General features: G+C 51.1%; 1 protein-coding gene across 1 annotated transcript in view; it reads right to left on the reverse strand.

The window, feature by feature from the left end:
- The window catches only part of FCHSD1 (FCH and double SH3 domains 1), a 120,922-nt gene extending 110,234 nt beyond the window's left edge, over nucleotides 1-10,688 (reverse strand). Inside the window, exon 1 of the mRNA XM_066590543.1 lies at nucleotides 10,603-10,688. Coding sequence (XP_066446640.1) covers nucleotides 10,603-10,623 — 21 coding nt within the window. The 5' untranslated portion in view covers nucleotides 10,624-10,688. The remainder of the gene's footprint in view (nucleotides 1-10,602) is intronic.
- Nucleotides 10,689-16,897: the final 6,209 nt, after the last annotated feature.

Here is a 16,897-nt window from a genome sequence, read left to right on the forward strand (position 1 = left end):
TGTACATGCTGCCTGATCTCCGCGCCTCCCCTGCTACCTGGCCCTCGGAACTGCGCCTTCTGCCACTAGCGCTGTCGGATGGGAATTTTACCATCAACTTGTCCGCCAGGGTCCTGTGGTATAGCAACACTCTCGAACCCCTTTGCTCTTCGGGTATGAGAGTGGAAAAGTTCTCCTTATACCATGGGTCGAGCAATGTGTACACCCAGTAATCCGTAGTGGCCAGAATGCGTGTAATGCGAGGGTCACGAGAAAGGCATCCTAACATGAAGTCCGCCATGTGTGCCAGAGTACCTGTACGCAACACATGGCTGTCCTCACTAGGAAGATCACTTTCAGGATCCTCCTCCTCCTACTGCCATACACGCTGAAAGGATGACAGGCAAGCAGCATGGGTACCCTCAGCAGTGGGCCAAGCTGTCTCTTCCCCCTCCTCCTCATCCTCCTCTTCCCCCTCCTCCTCGTCCTCAACGCGCTGATATATAGACAGGAGGGTGCTCCGACTATCCAGCGACATACTGTCTTCCCCCGGCTCTGTTTCCGAGCGCAAAGCGTCTGCCTTTATGCTTTGCAGGGAACTTCTCAAGAGGCATAGCAGAGGAATGGTGACGCTAATGATTGCAGCATCGCCGCTCACCATCTGGGTAGACTCCTCAAAGTTTCCAAGGACCTGGCAGATGTCTGCCAACCAGGCCCACTCTTCTGTAAAGAATTGAGGAGGCTGACTTCCACTGCGCCGCCCATGTTGGAGTTGGTATTCCACTATAGCTCTACGCTGCTCATAGAGCCTGGCCAACATGTGGAGCGTAGAGTTCCACCGTGTGGGCACGTCGCACAGCAGTCGGTGCACTGGCAGATGAAACCGATGTTGCAGGGTGCGCAGGGTGGCAGCGTCCGTGTGGGACTTGCGGAAATGTGTGCAGAGCCGACGCACCTTTCCGAGCAGGTCTGACAAGCGTGGGTAGCTTTTCAGAAAGCGCTGAACCACCAAATTAAAGACGTGGGCCAGGCATGGCCCGTGCGTGAGGCTGCCGAGCTGCAGAGCCACCACCAGGTTACGGCCGTTGTCACACACGACCATGCCCGGTTGGAGGCTCAGCGGCGCGAGCCAGCGGTCGGTCTGCTCTGTCAGACCCTGCAGCAGTTCGTGGGCCGTGTGCCTCTTCTCTCCTAAGCTGAGTAGTTTCAGCACGGCCTGCTGACGCTTGCCCACCGCTGTGCTGCCACGCCGCGCGACACCAACTGCTGCCGACGTGCTGCTGACACATCTTGATTGCGAGACAGAGGATGCGGAGGAGGAGGAGGAGTAGGGTGGTTTAGTGGAGGAAGCATACACCGCCGCAGATACCACCACCGAGCTGGGGCCCGCAATTCTGGGGGTGGGTAGGATGTGAGCGGTCCCAGGCTCTGACTCTGTCCCAGCCTCCACTAAATTCACCCAATGTGCCGTCAGGGAGATATAGTGGCCCTGCCCGCCTGTGCTTGTCCACGTGTCTGTTGTTAAGTGGACCTTGGCAGTAACCGCGTTGGTGAGGGCGCGTACAATGTTGCGGGAGACGTGGTCGTGCAGGGCTGGGACGGCACATCGGGAAAAGTAGTGGCGACTGGGAACTGAGTAGCGCGGGGCCGCCGCCGCCATCATGCTTTCAAAAGCCTCTGTTTCCACAACCCTATACGGCAGCATCTCCAGGCTGATAAATTTGGCTATGTGCACGTTTAACGCTTGAGCGTGCGGGTGCGTGGCGGTGTACGTGCGCTTGCGCTCCAACACTTGCGCTAGCGACGGCTGGACGGTGCGCTGACCATTGGTGGATGGGGCCGAGGACAGCGGAGGTGAGGGTGTGGGTGCAGGCCAGGAGACGGTAGTGCCTGTGTCCTGAGAGGGGGGTTGGATCTCAGTGGCAGGTTGGGGCACAGGGGGAGAGGCAGCGGTGCAAACCGGAGGCGGTGAACGGCCTTCGTCCCACCTTGTGGGGTGCTTGGCCATCATATGTCTGCGCATGCTAGTGGTGGTGAGGCTGGTGGTGGTGGCTCCCCGGCTGATCTTGGCGTGACAAAGGTTGCACACCACTGTTCGTCGGTCATCTGCACTCTCAGTGAAAAACTGCCAGACCTTTTGAGCACCTCGGCCTCTGCAGGGTGGCATGGCGCGAGGGGGCGCTTTGGGAAACAGTTGGTGGATTATTCGGTCTGGCCCTGCCTCTACCCCTGGACACCGCACTGCCTCTTGCAACCTGCCCTGCTGCTGCCCTTGCCTCCCCCTCTGAAGACCTGTCCTCAGTAGGTGTAGCAAACCAGGTGGGGTCAGTCACCTCATCGTCCTGCTGCTCTTCCTCCGAATCCTCTGTGCGCTCCTCCCTCGGACTTACTGCCCTTACTACTACCTCACTGATAGACAACTGTGTCTCATCGTCATCGTCCTCACCCACTGAAAGGTCTTGAGACAGTTGCCGGAAGTCCCCAGCCTCATCCCCCGGACCCAGGGAACTTTCAAAAGGTTGGGCATCGGTCACGACAAACTCCTCCAGTGGGAGAGGATTCGGAACCCTTGCTGCCCATTCTGGGCAGGGGTCTGAGAACTGTTCTTGGGAGTCTGCCTGCTCCTCAGAATGTGTCATTGTAATGGAGTGAGGAGGCTGGGAGGAAGGAGGAGCAGCAGCCAGAGGATTCAAAGTTCCAGCAGTGGACGGCGCAGAATTCTGGGTGGTCGATAGATTGCTGGAAGCACTTTCTGCCATCCACGACAGGACCTGCTCACACTGCTCATTTTCTAATAAAGGTCTACCGCGTGGACACATTGATTGTGAGATGAATGTGGGGACGCCAGAAACGTGCCTCTCTCCTAATCCCGCAGCAGTCGGCTGCGATACACCTGGATCAGGAGCTCGGCCTGTGCCCACACCCTGACTTGGGCCTCCGCATCCTCGCCCGCGTCCTCTAGGCCTACCCCTACCCCTCAGCATGGTGTATTACCAGTAGTGCAGAAACAGAACGCTGTAATTAAATGTGCCGCTTATTGGCCTGTGGTTGGAGGCTGACTTCCCTTACGGAACGCACAGCAGAGCCAGGAAATAATTTTGCGCAAGCCTGCTGTAACACTTAGCTGGCTGCGTATGAATTAAGACAACTACCCCCAGCACAGACCCAGTACACTTAGGACGGTCACAGGCAGCCCAAATAGATTTTTTTTCCCCAAATGTTTTTGGAAAGGCCCACTGCCTATATACACTGTATATGTCTTCTCTACTACTGGCCCTGGAGTATGTAAAATAACTGCAGACTGTTGCACTGTGGACTGGAATACAGCGGTGATGTAACAGCCAACACAGAGCCAGGAAATAATTTTGTGCAAGCCTGCTGTAACACTTAGCTGGCTGCGTATGAATTAGGACAACTACCCCCAGCACAGACCCAGTACACTGAGGACGGTCACAGGCAGCCCAAATAGATTTTTTTTCCCAAATGTTTTTGGAAGGGCCCACTGCCTATATTCAATAAATATGTCTTCTGTCCCTGCCTCACCACCACTACTGGCCCTGGACAATGTAAAATTACTGCAGGACGCAATGCTCTGCACGGCCGATATACAAAAAAAAAAAAAAAGTGCAACACTGCAAAAAGCAGCCTCCACACTACTGCACACGGTTAGATGTGGCCCTAAGAAGGACCGTTGGGGTTCTTGAAGCCTAAAATCACTCCTAACACTCTCCCTATAGCAGCTCCAGCATCAGCAGCACTGTCCCTAATCTCTGTCAGAATGCATCTGTGGTGAGCCGCGGGAGGGGCCGATTTTTATACTCGGGTAACACCTGATCTCGCCAGCCACTCACTGCAGGGGGGTGGTATAGGGCTTGAACGTCGCAGGGGGAAGTTGTAATGCCTTCCCTGTCTTTCTATTGGCCAGAAAAGCGCGCTAACATCTCAGAGATGAAAGTGAAAGTAACTCGAACATCGCGTGGTACTTGTCTCGAGTAACGAGCATCTCGAACACGCTAATACTCGAACGAGTATCAAGCTCGGACGAGTACGTTCGCTCATCTCTAATCTTAAAAAAAAAATACAAGTACTACAGCAAAAAAAAAATAAACACTATACAAGTTTGGTATTGTAGTAATCGTACCGACCCATAGAATAAAGTTACCGGGTCATTTTTGTTGCAGTTTGTGCGCCGTGGAAACAGGACGCACCGAAAGATGGTGGAATGTCGTTTTTTTTTCTATTTCTCTCCACTTAGAATTTTTTTAACGTTTTCAGTACATTATATGGTACACTAAATAGCACCATTGAAAAATACAACTCGTCCCGCAAAAAACAAGCCCTCATACAGTGACGTCGATGGATAAATAAAGGAGCTGCGATTTTTTAAAAGGGGGGGGGTGGGGGGAGAAAAAACGAAAATGGAAAAAAAACAAAAAAAGCTCTGTCACTAAGGGGTTACAGTTGATGTGTCGGAAGCAGGAAAAACAGGCAAGTGTAAGAATCTGTGCAACTACCAAATGGCCAGATTGTGATACCTAAAGGTGACTGGGCCAGGCATTTCCAAAACAGCCAGATGTTCCTAGTATGTAGTGGTTAGTACCTACTAAAAGTGGTCCAAGGAGGAACAACTGGTGACAGGGTTATGATCGGCCCAGGTTCACCGATGCACGTGGAGAGTGAAGGGTAGCCTATTTGGTCCAATCCCACAATACAGCTACTGTGGTAAAAATTGCTGAACTAGTTAATACTGATTTTGGTAGAAAGATGCCGAACTCACGGGCCATCACAACTAGCCGCACACAAGCCTACAAAGCCACAGACAAGCCAGAGTGCCCACGATTACCCCTGTCCACAGCGAAACCACCTACAATGGGCACATGAGCGTCAGAACAGGACCATGGAGTATCGGAATGAGGCGTGGTCTGATGAATCATGTGGTCGACCAGGTAAGTGGGCATCACTTACCTGGGAATGGGTGCAATCATCACAACTGACTCCTATGGTGATGTTTTCTTGGCAGACTGTTTTTGCAGGGTGGTTTGCCATTGCCTTCCCCAGTCATCATTCCCCCCCGACCAAGCTGGGTACTCATTCTACCGACCTCAGAAGGATGGAAGGCTGAGCCAACCTTGAGCCGGTTACCTGAACCATGTGGAAATTGAACCCACAACCTTCAGGTCGCGAGCGAGAGCTTAGCACCTGAAGGTTGTGGGTTCAATCCCCACGATGGGGCAATATCAAAACAAAACAAAAAAAAATACATTGGCCTTTATAAATACAAGGCAAGTTTTTTTTTTTGTTTTTTTTACTTTCAATATCCTTTATTTAAAAAAAAAATAATAAATTAACGTGGGTTTACCTTTTTTTTTTTTTTTTGAGTTCATTAAGTGGACTTCAACTTGCGAGTCTTTGACTGCTTATACATACCCTCTACTGTAATGCTTCAGATTTGCAGTACATGGTACTTCTGCCGGCATTCTATTAAGACATACCATAGGCACATCTTAATACCCTGTTTCCCTGAAAATAAGACATAGCATGATTTTCCAGAATTTTTGAGGATGCAAAATGGTTTTTCAGGCTTTTTGAGCATCCTTGAAATATAAAGCCCTACTCCAAAATTAAAGGGGTTGTCCCGCGCCGAAACGGGTTCTTTTTTTTTTTTCAACCCCCCCCCCCCCCGTTCGGCGCGAGACAACCCCGATGCAGGGGTTAAAAAAGAACACCGGAGAGTGCTTACCTGAATCCCCGCGCTCCGGTGACTTCTTACTTACCTGCTGAAGATGGCCGCCGGGATCTTCTCTCTCCGTGGACCGCAGGGCTTCTGTGCGGTCCATTGCCGATTCCAGCCTCCTGATTGGCTGGAATCGGCACGTGACGGGGCGGAGCTACACGGAGCTACACGGAGCCCCATTGAGAACAGAAGAAGACCCGGACTGCGCAAGCGCGGCTAATTTGGCCATTAGACGGCGAAAATTAGTCGGCTCCATGGGAACGAGGACGCCAGCAACGGAGCAGGTAAGTGAAAACCTTCTTATAACTTCTGTATGGCTCATAATTAATGCACAATGTACATTACAAAGTGCATTATTATGGCCATACAGAAGTGTATAGACCCACTTGCTGCCGCGGGACAACCCCTTTAAGCCCTGCTAACGATTAATTAAAAAAGTCAATTTAAATAGTGTCCAGGCAGCTATACATGTAAAAAAGTTAAACCTTTTTGAACAAAAATTAATATAAGACACTGTCTTATTTTGGGGGAAACACGGTAGGCAGAAATATATGGCAGCCCAGGGGGGCCTTCACAAAGTCCTCAACTGCCATGACACAAAAGAGGGCACCTTTCGATGACATTGCGATTGGGTGGGGGTGGGGGGGGGGGGGGGGGGGAGTAGTTTTAACAGCGCAAGGGAAACCTACACAATATTATGCGTTTAATGTTATGGCTGATCAGTGTATACTAGGCTGCATTCCTTATATCGCACAAGTACCAGATTGGTGAAAGGGTGACACTCACCATCTATATTACTGGTCTGAGACAGGAAAGGGGATTGCTTCTACTGACAGGGAACTTTGGATTTGTGACCAGGCAGAGGTGACACAGAACCGTGTTAGCCCTGGCTTCAGGATCATGCCCAGCATCTCCTGTACCAGCCAGTATAGACGTGGTTCTCCACCGATTCCCGATGGCCCACAGAGTCTTCTGAAAGTGGCCTGTACTCCTCACTACTGTGCGGCCGGGGTCTAGTAGCGTACAATGAGGTGAAGTCACATGTGGCTTTTATATCTACCGTGTTTCCCCGAAAATAAGACAGTGTCTTATATAAATTTTTGTTCCTAAAGGTTTAACTTTTTTACATGTATAGCTGCCTGGACACTATTAAAAAATTGTTTTTAATTAACTGTTAGCAGGGCTTAATTTTGGAGTAGGGCTTATATTTCAAGCATCCTCAAAAAGCCTGAAAAATCATTTTGCATCCTCAAAAATTCTGGAAAATCATGCTATGCCTTATTTTCAGGGAAACAGGGTAGTACACAGACCTACGGAGAATTTAAATGTACAGGCACATGCATTGGCGAATTTTAGGCCATTTACGCTTCACAAACTGAAACGGACGCCGGTTCGTAGCTGGCATAACATACAATATATATTATATACACACACACGCCATGCTATACTTATTTTACATTGTCCCTATGCATAGAAATGTGTAGTAGATCCACCACCTCCGGGGCCCCCATCGATCTCAAGATCTGACCTCTCCCGACCCCATTCCAGCTGAATCTGGTGGCCAGAAGTACGAAAACAGCCGCTGGGGACTTACGAGATTTACGAAAGCAGAGCGGTTCGCTCGGCTCTCTCCATATTCCTGGCCCAGACATATAGAGTATTCTCAACTCGGCCAAAACAGGAAACCCCTTTAAAGTATAAGTGTACTGAAACCTTAAAGGGGTTATCCGGCCAATTCCTTTAGAGTCGGACCTGCCCCTTCCGATTGTGTTCCGACAACAGGTCACATGGTATCGCGGCCTCCATTGTCGGTGAGGCCATCGGACTGTAAGATAATTAGGCAAGCTCCGCCTTCTATCACTGGATCGGCAGATTAAAGAAAATGGAGACTAAAACCGTAAATCCCCCATGAGGCCTCCGGCACCCCAGCGGTATTTTATGGCCGTGTGCTGTCTGTTTACAGCCTGGTGCACACGGAGTAATGCCGGTGCGGCCACGTGCTTCCATGTGACGGCATACGCCAGACAGAGTCTTCACGCAGACTGAGAGAAAACTCTTCGCTTTCCATATTCTGGCCCATTTTAGGCCTCGGACACTTCCCAGGTGTGCGAATTATACCTAAGAGGCTCAGGCATTACTCGCATCAGACAACCTACGGCCACCTGACCGCGCGCGGCGGTCCAACCTACGGCCACCTGACCGCGCGCGGCGGTCCAACCTACGGCCACCTGACCGCGCGCGGCGGTCCAACCTACGGCCACCTGACCGCGCGCGGCGGTCCAACCTACGGCCACCTGACCGCGCGCGGCGGTCCAACTTACGGCCACCTGACCGCGCGCGGCGGTCCAACTTACGGCCACCTGACCGCGCGCGGCGGTCCAACTTACGGCCACCTGACCGCGCGCGGCGGTCCAACTTACGGCCACCTGACCGCGCGCGGCGGTCCAACTTACGGCCACCTGACCGCGCGCGGCGGTCCAACTTACGGCCACCTGACCGCGCGCGGCGGTCCAACTTACGGCCACCTGACCGCGCGCGGCGGTCCAACTTACGGCCACCTGACCGCGCGCGGCGGTCCAACTTACGGCCACCTGACCGCGCGCGGCGGTCCAACTTACGGCCACCTGACCGCGCGCGGCGGTCCAACTTACGGCCACCTGACCGCGCGCGGCGGTCCAACTTACGGCCACCTGACCGCGCGCGGCGGTCCAACTTACGGCCACCTGACCGCGCGCGGCGGTCCAACTTACGGCCACCTGACCGCGCGCGGCGGTCCAACTTACGGCCACCTGACCGCGCGCGGCGGTCCAACTTACGGCCACCTGACCGCGCGCGGGCGGTCCAACTTACGGCCACCTGACCGCGCGCGGGCGGTCCAACTTACGGCCACCTGACCGCGCGCGGGCGGTCCAACTTACGGCCACCTGACCGCGCGCGGGCGGTCCAACTTACGGCCACCTGACCGCGCGCGGGCGGTCCAACTTACGGCCACCTGACCGCGCGCGGCGGTCCAACTTACGGCCACCTGACCGCGCGCGGCGGTCCAACTTACGGCCACCTGACCGCGCGCGGCGGTCCAACTTACGGCCACCTGACCGCGCGCGGCGGTCCAACTTACGGCCACCTGACCGCGCGCGGCGGTCCAACTTACGGCCACCTGACCGCGCGCGGCGGTCCAACTTACGGCCACCTGACCGCGCGCGGCGGTCCAACTTACGGCCACCTGACCGCGCGCGGCGGTCCAACTTACGGCCACCTGACCGCGCGCGGCGGTCCAACTTACGGCCACCTGACCGCGCGCGGTCCAACCTACGGCCACCTGACCGCGCGCGGTCCAACTTACGGCCACCTGACCGCGCGCGGTCCAACTTACGGCCACCTGACCGCGCGCGGTCCAACTTACGGCCACCTGACCGCGCGCGGTCCAACTTACGGCCACCTGACCGCGCGCGGCCAAACTTACGGCCACCTGACCGCGCGCGGCCAAACTTACGGCCACCTGACCGCGCGCGGCCCAACTTACGGCCACCTGACCGCGCGCGGCCCAACTTACGGCCACCTGACCGCGCGCGGTCCAACTTACGGCCACCTGACCGCGCGCGGTCCAACTTACGGCCACCTGACCGCGCGCGGTCCAACTTACGGCCACCTGACCGCGCGCGGTCCAACTTACGGCCACCTGACCGCGCGCGGTCCAACTTACGGCCACCTGACTGCGCGCGGTCCAACTTAGCAGCATCTCATATTTCTCATCTAGGGTAAGGACAAGAATGGGCCATGCGAGGAGGTTTTTTTTCACATGGACTGGAAAAAACGTCAGTTTGCGCGTCCTCATAGCCCTATAATGGGGCCACACAGTCCGTGGATGGACAGCGCACGGTCCCGAACACTCAGGGGTGCCGGGGGGCTTACTCATCTTTTTATAATGCAAGTGGGCATCCAAGGCCGGACTCACACGGACATGTTGCGTATTTGCTCATCAGGCACGCATCTGTGTTTCTTACTGTACTTTTGCGCAGCCGCCGGCCCGTACCCTGAAACGGCTAATTCACTTCATATGTCCCATTTCCCTGCGCAAATGTACGAGGAAAAACAACATGCTGCGTATTATTTGCACAACAGAATTGCGCTCGCTAAATACGCGCTTGTGAAGGAACCCTCCGCAATCTGCTCCATTCTATTCACCGCATACTGCGCACGCAAATCCGATCCTGCCCGCGAGTGTAGTCACACGGGTGTTTACCAGCGCGGTCTGCTTGTGCAAACGACTTTCCTGCGATTCCCATCTTAGATCTTGATTTTTTTTTTTTATTGCTTCCCGTGGTAAAATCGGATCGCACTCGCGTCCGGCACGCGGAATCCAGTTTTCTAAACTCAGCCAAAACGTGCAAATTTCGCCCGAAAAACAAGCCCGTGTGAATCTACCCAAACGGACGGGTTCTGGCGGCACGATTTTTTCAATCTGCAAATCAGAAGCGCCGCAGCGTGAAAATACCCCGAAGTTCAGAAAAAGAGACTTTTTTAAGCCAAAAACGCAGCCGACCGCAAGACGGACGCCTTGCAAAAATATAAGCGCCCCGTGAGCGGACGCATCTGTAGCGGTCGGACCAGTGAGCACAAAGCGCCACTCCATACGCAGTCCAACCTGTCCGCCAATCAGGTGAGGGGCAGTATGGGGGGCGCCCCCTAGTGGTGCCCACCTGGATGCCCACTCCTGGCATCCTTACACTGGAGGCTCCTGATGGCAGCAGATACCTGGCTGTCTGGCATGCAGGCTCCCCTGCCCCGTCCCATGTAAACAAGCACCCTGCACTCCACCTGTGCCCCCCGGTGACAGGTGACTTCGCCGCAGTGCCCGCTCCCCCTGCACACCGGCAGATCCTACTCACTTTCCTCGGAGGAGGCTGCATCCCGCCGCCGCTGCTCCCGGCTCTCCTCCCGTGCTGGTAGCAGAAGTCCGGAACTCCGTTCACCTCCGCCAACGCCCCGCCCACACCGTGTGTCGCCCCGCCCCTTGGTTGTATTCATGTCTTATTTCCCCGCCCTCTTATTGATTCGCGGGCTCAGCTCTCCGCAGTTGGCGCCTCATGTGTTTACTGTGACACAGCGCCATCTTGTGTTACAGCAGCAGAACTGCGGGCGATGAATATTCCTCGCCTCATGAGTATGCTCCGCATCTGCCTGCACACAGTGGACTCACATTATTAGCAGCACCTCCTGCTTCTGACTTTGGCAGCATGAGGGAAGTGATGTGTCGTGGCTGACTTGGTGGGTATATGAGATAGGCTGTCTACTCGCATATTAGTTGAATTAGCCACAGAATTTCCACTACGTGTTAACGCACTGCCTGCTGTCTGACCCGAGGTTCGGGGCTGTGGGCCGGGCAGATGCAATTAATAAGGCCGCCTGCAGACGGGCGGAAATTCCGCGGCGGGATTCCCCGCAGAATTTCCGCCTCTGGACGCCTGCATAGGATTGCATTAGAGCATGCAATCCTATGCAGACGGCCGCGGTTTGTCTGCGCGAAATCCTGTGCAGCAAACAAACCGCGGCACGCTCTAATTCTGTGCGGGGCTCACAGAGCCCCGCACAGAAACTCCCTCACCGGCCGCCGGCACATGAAAGAGCCAGAGCTGCGGGAGCAGGTGAGTTAGCGGTGCTCGGGTCCCGCTGCGAGAATTCTCGCAGCCGGATCCGACCCGGTCGTCTGCAGGCGGCCTAAATGTGGCTAGCGCTACATCGAGGGTATTGCTTCTGCTGAGAACCGCACAAGGGGACAATATGGGAAGGGACAGGTCAGGCACAAATATACAGCTAATGTATACATTTGAGACCCTCGTTCTTAGAAGTGGAAAGAATGAACAAAGGCATAAAATTCAGAAGGCAAGTAGAGGAGCAAGAGACACCGATCACAAACTAAAATGTTTTTTCACAAATGCGCAGAGCATGGGAAACAAACAAGGAGAATTGGAGCTCCAAACATAGGAAGAGAAATATGATGTCATAGGCATCACGGAAACTTGGTGGAATGATATATATGATTGGAATACAAGGCTTGAAGGATACAACTAATTTATAAGAAACGGACCTAATAAAAGGGGAGGAGGTGTTGCGTTGTATGTTATGAAAACATTCATATTCACAGATATTCAAGCTTCAGAGCATGGGATTTGTGTAGAAACTGTTTGGGTACGAATTAGAGTTGAGCGAACGTACTCTGCCGAGCTTGACTCGTTCAAGTATTAGCGTACTCGATGATGCTCGTTACTCGAAGAGAGAGAGAGAGAGAGGAACACGAACCTAGGGGAAAAAAAAGCTCGGCATTCGGCGTCCCGCATGCAAAAATGCTCGAGTCTGCCATTGTAGTCAATGGGGTTCGTTATTCGAGTAGAGCTCTCGAAGTTTGCGAAAAGCTTGACTCGAATAACGCCGACCCGAGCATTTGGGCGCTCGCTCATCTCTAGTAAGAATACAAGGAGAGAACAACAGAAAGGACCCCACTGTAGGCAGTTACTATAGGCCGCCTGGACAAGCAGAAGATATGGATGAACTCTTTCTACATCAGATGGCCAAGCTCTCCGAAAAGCACAACATAGTGATTATGGGAGATTTTACCCATCCAGACATTTGTTGGGAATCCCTCAGGTAAAAGTAATGGATCCAACAAATTGTTATCCGCTCTTGCTGACAACCTTATCTTCCAAAAGGTCAAAGAGAAAACAAGGGGATCTGCTATCTCGGACCTAATTCTTAAGCTGCTTTTAGACGTAATGATTATCAATCAAAAAATCGTTCAAACGAGCGAAAGTGAACGATAATCGTTCGGTCTAAATGCGAGACAATGACTGACCGACAAACGAGAATTGTTCACTTTATGCAGGCATAAAAATCATCATTGGCTCATTCACTTATTGATCGGTTTAAACAGCAATCGTTCAGTCCTTGAATTCGTTTTCACTGCACAATAAAATGTGGTTCTGCAGCAACTGTAGAGCAAGTGTCAGAAAAGTTTAAGCTAATAATGAATTGAGGCTTGCAACAGAGGCCAAAAGCAATAAAAAAGGATTTTGGGGGTATGTCAAACGCAAAAGAAAAGTAAAAAATGCTATTGGATGCTTACAAGATGAAAATGGTGAATTGGTTGGAAATGATGTTGAGAAGGCCGAACTTTTAAATTCCTATTTTGTATCTGTTTTCTCTCAGAAGGTAGATGGAACATCAGCTGATCTTCCCTGTGCTATTGGGGGAATAAAAGAATGCAGGCTATCTATAAGCCAAAAGATGGTGAGGGAACACTTAGCTAACTTAAATGAATTCAAATCTCAAGCTTCAGACTAATTACATCCTAGGATACTAAAGGAAGCAGCAGAGTGCTGAACCACTTGCCATAATCTTTGAAAATTCCTGGAGAACAGGAGGAGAAGTCTTAGAAGATTGGAAAAGGGCAAATGTTGTCCCTATCTTCAACAAAGGGAAGAAGGTGGATCCAGGAAACTACAGGCCTGTGAGCCTGACTTCTATACCGGGAAAGATTTTTGAATTAATTATTAAACAGCATGTATGCAAGTACTTGGATAAAAATAGAGTAACTCACTAGAGCCAACATGGGTTTGTAACAAACAAGTCATGCCAGACAAATCTAATTTCCTTCTATGACATCACCGACTGGGTTGATCAGGGAAATGCAGTGGATACAGTATATCTTGACTTTAGTAAAGAATTTGACAAAGTATCTTATCCTATACTTATTGAATAAATGACCAAATATAGAATTGACAAGGCAACTGTTAGGTGGATTCACAACTAGCTGAGTGATTGTACTCAAAGAGCAGTCATAAATGGCTGCACATCCAAGTGGAAGAATATATCAAGTGGGGTACCACAAGGCTCTGTCCTAGGCCTACAGTGTTGTTCAACATTTTTATAAATGATCTGGAAGAGGGAATTGAGGGTAAACTGATCAAATTTACCGACAACACAAAGCTAGGAGGGATAGCTAACACTATGGAAGAGAGAGAGAGTATTCAAAAAGATCTAGAAAAGCTTAAACAGTGGGCGGTAACTAACAGAATGCATTTCTCCTTATTAAATACCAAAGTCTGGGCAAGAAAAAGGAAAAAAAGTACATACAGAATTGGAGGAATTGAGCTAATCAGCAGCACATGTGAAAAAGACTTGAGTATACTAATAGATTATAAACTGAACATGAGTCAATAATGTGATGCAGCAACCAAAAAGGCAAACAATTCTGTGATGTATTAGGAAAAGCATAGAGTCTAGATCACGTGATGTAACTTTGCCTTTCTACTCTTTTTTAGTCAGACCTCATCTGTAATACTGTATCGAGTTCTGGGCACCCCAATTTAAAGAAAAGACAAACTGGAGCAAGGTCAGAGAAGTTTACTAGGATGCTGAGCGGTCTGCACACCATGTCTTATGAGGAACGATTAAAGGATCTGGGAATATTTAGCTTACAAAAAAAAAGACTGAGAGGAGAATTCGGCTGCTTTCACATGGCCAAAAAAATTGCGCGGTTTTATTTGCAATGTGAGAGTCTTGAAAATCGCACAAATATGAAACCCATGATCTTCAGTGGCTTAATTCCAATGTGTGACATTTCTCATCATGCGATGTTGCAAGAATTTAAAATCGTGGCATGTTCTATCTTAGTGCAATATGCTGTTTTTTTCTCGTCCACGTTTCCCTATGGGCTCTCTGAAATATTGCAATGCAACGCCCTGTCTTGCAATGTTAATTCAATGCGTTTTCATGCATGTTGTACCCTGGCCGGTAATCACATCACGTGCCTTGCCCTTTTAGCATAGTTGTCTGCCCTGCGTCTACTACATGTATGGTCCCCTGGCTGTCTGGCATATAAACTTCTTTACATGTTGACAACTTTGCTCTCCTCCTTGACGATTGTCAAAAAGCATATTGGCGATTTTATGTTAAGTCAACCATAGCATGTCCGTGCACCCAAGCCACGGCTTATCTTCATTGCATTGAATGAGGGGCAGTTTAGTGGAGTACATAGCCTTCCTAAGATCACAGTGATTAGCATACATTTTGTGGGGCATGTTGGTAAAGAGCCTCCTGTATCTCAAGCCAAAGCACACAGTGCTGCAATCATTTTTGACATCTGAACGTCATTAATCATTAGGTCTTTTTCTTTAGGACAAGAGATAACCTTGAAGAGGGAGCAAACCCCAGCAGTGACACCGCCAGTGAAGTGATCCGGGCCTCACTCCTCCAGTACAGGACCATTGCAGGTCCAACCCCAGACCCCCATTCGCCCACGCTGGACCCAAAGAGGAGTAGTGAGCAGGCAGTGTGGGAACTGTGGCGAAATCCAGAATGCTTCGGCTATTTGTAGCCAGCATTGCCCAGTAGGCTTGGGCATGACTTATGGCTGCAGCCTCTTCCAGATAACCTCACATGGATGGTGCATGGTTTTGGATATGGTCGATATTCCCAATAGAAACTCAAAGTGTAGTGATGTGAGTTTCCCATGGCCAGGAACCTGAAAAAGAGGGGAAAGGATTGGGCCGTGCCAACACACATTCTCTGGCCAAGCACACAAGCAATTACACCTGGTGCAGGCTTTTAATCCTGACTAGGGATGAGCGAACGTGTCCGTTACGGACACATCCGCACCCGGACACCGGCTTTGCCGAACACTGCAGTGTTCGCGCGTAAGTGTCCGGGTGCCGCCGGGGGGCGGGGAGATGCGCGGCGGCGCGGGCGGCAGTAGCGGGGAACAGGGGGGAGCCCTCTCTCTCTCCCTCTCCCCCCCACTCCCCGCCGCACCCCCTCGCGCTGCCACGGCGGCCCCCGAACTTTTTCGCCCGAACACTGAAGTGTTCGCAAAGTTCGGTGTTCGGGCGAAAAAGGGGCGGAGCCGAACGTGTTCGCTCATCTCTAATCCTGACCAAAAGCTGAATTACGGTGTAGGATTTACGTCGCTGCTCATCCAATCAAACCGAACCACGTTGGGTTCACAGTTGTCTCACACGCCTAAGGGCCCGGATGACAAAGCAAAATCAGGTTTTCTACAAATCTGCCGTCTCCTTTCCTGCCGATATAGCACTCTATGCGTGCAAGTTAGTAAAAAGTGAAAGTATTAGTTCCATTATGCGACCTGGCAAACACGTGACCTGGCAGTTGCACCGTGTTACAGTAGAGCTGCAGGGTTATAGCAGACCCAGATGAGCTCTGAAAGTGACTAATTATAACTTTTTTTATTCTTACATCTAATGGATAGCGGTGATTATGTACAATGGTTTCCCCCATGAAATCTTCAGGCTCTCAGCTACCTTTGGTAGCTATGAGCATGGAGATTTTAAATTTCCCAGGCAATCCCAGGCTTCTGCACATGTATCCATTATTTTGCAGATGGGTGCATGCACAGAAACCTGGGAAAGGCCCGCGGATAAAGATTCCGTCAGAGGACAAATTCGAGGACATTAGGTAAGTACTTTCCTCCGATCCGTGAGGGGAGGTGAAACTTCAACTTTTTTTTTTCTCCCTTTTACATGATAAACGGAGATTATGTGACCGGGGAAGGCATACTATGGCCTCCCGTGAAATCTCCAGGCTGAGATTTCAAATTTCAAACTTTTTCAACATTTTGGCAGGGGCACCCTGCGCAGAAACCGTTGGCAGGTCCTTGCAGGAGCAATTAGACAAGGGACATCACAGAGGCAAGTAGTTTCATCTCCTCTCACGGATCGGATTCATGAGTGGAGAAGAAATCTTTTTTTTTTACATCCATGCGTTCACTGTTATTCATTGGATAACGACGATTGCAAGACTGGGGGCCGCACAGTGCAGCCCCCATGACAGCTCCATGCTCTTGGCTACTTCCGGTAGCTGGGAGCTGTCACAATCACAGACCCGGGGGACTTTAGTCTACAGGGCCAGCGTGTTTTTACGGCCCTGCAGATTAAAGCCCAGACACCCAGGAAATGAAAACACATATGGGTGGTCACTAAGGGGTTGCTATATCTGGCACTTTGTGTACTTTTGCAGTAATTTAGTATTAGTATTTTTTACCTAAAACTCCTTGCTTAAGTATCAAAGTTTTTTCACCAAATACAATGAGCAATCAGAACAAGACATGGAAGAGATACAGGATTGTAGTACACATCCTGAATTTACAACTTTGGAATACAGATCACCACAACA

This window comes from Eleutherodactylus coqui, chromosome 2 (assembly GCF_035609145.1).
Source record: "Eleutherodactylus coqui strain aEleCoq1 chromosome 2, aEleCoq1.hap1, whole genome shotgun sequence".
NCBI lineage: Eukaryota > Metazoa > Chordata > Amphibia > Anura > Eleutherodactylidae > Eleutherodactylus > Eleutherodactylus coqui.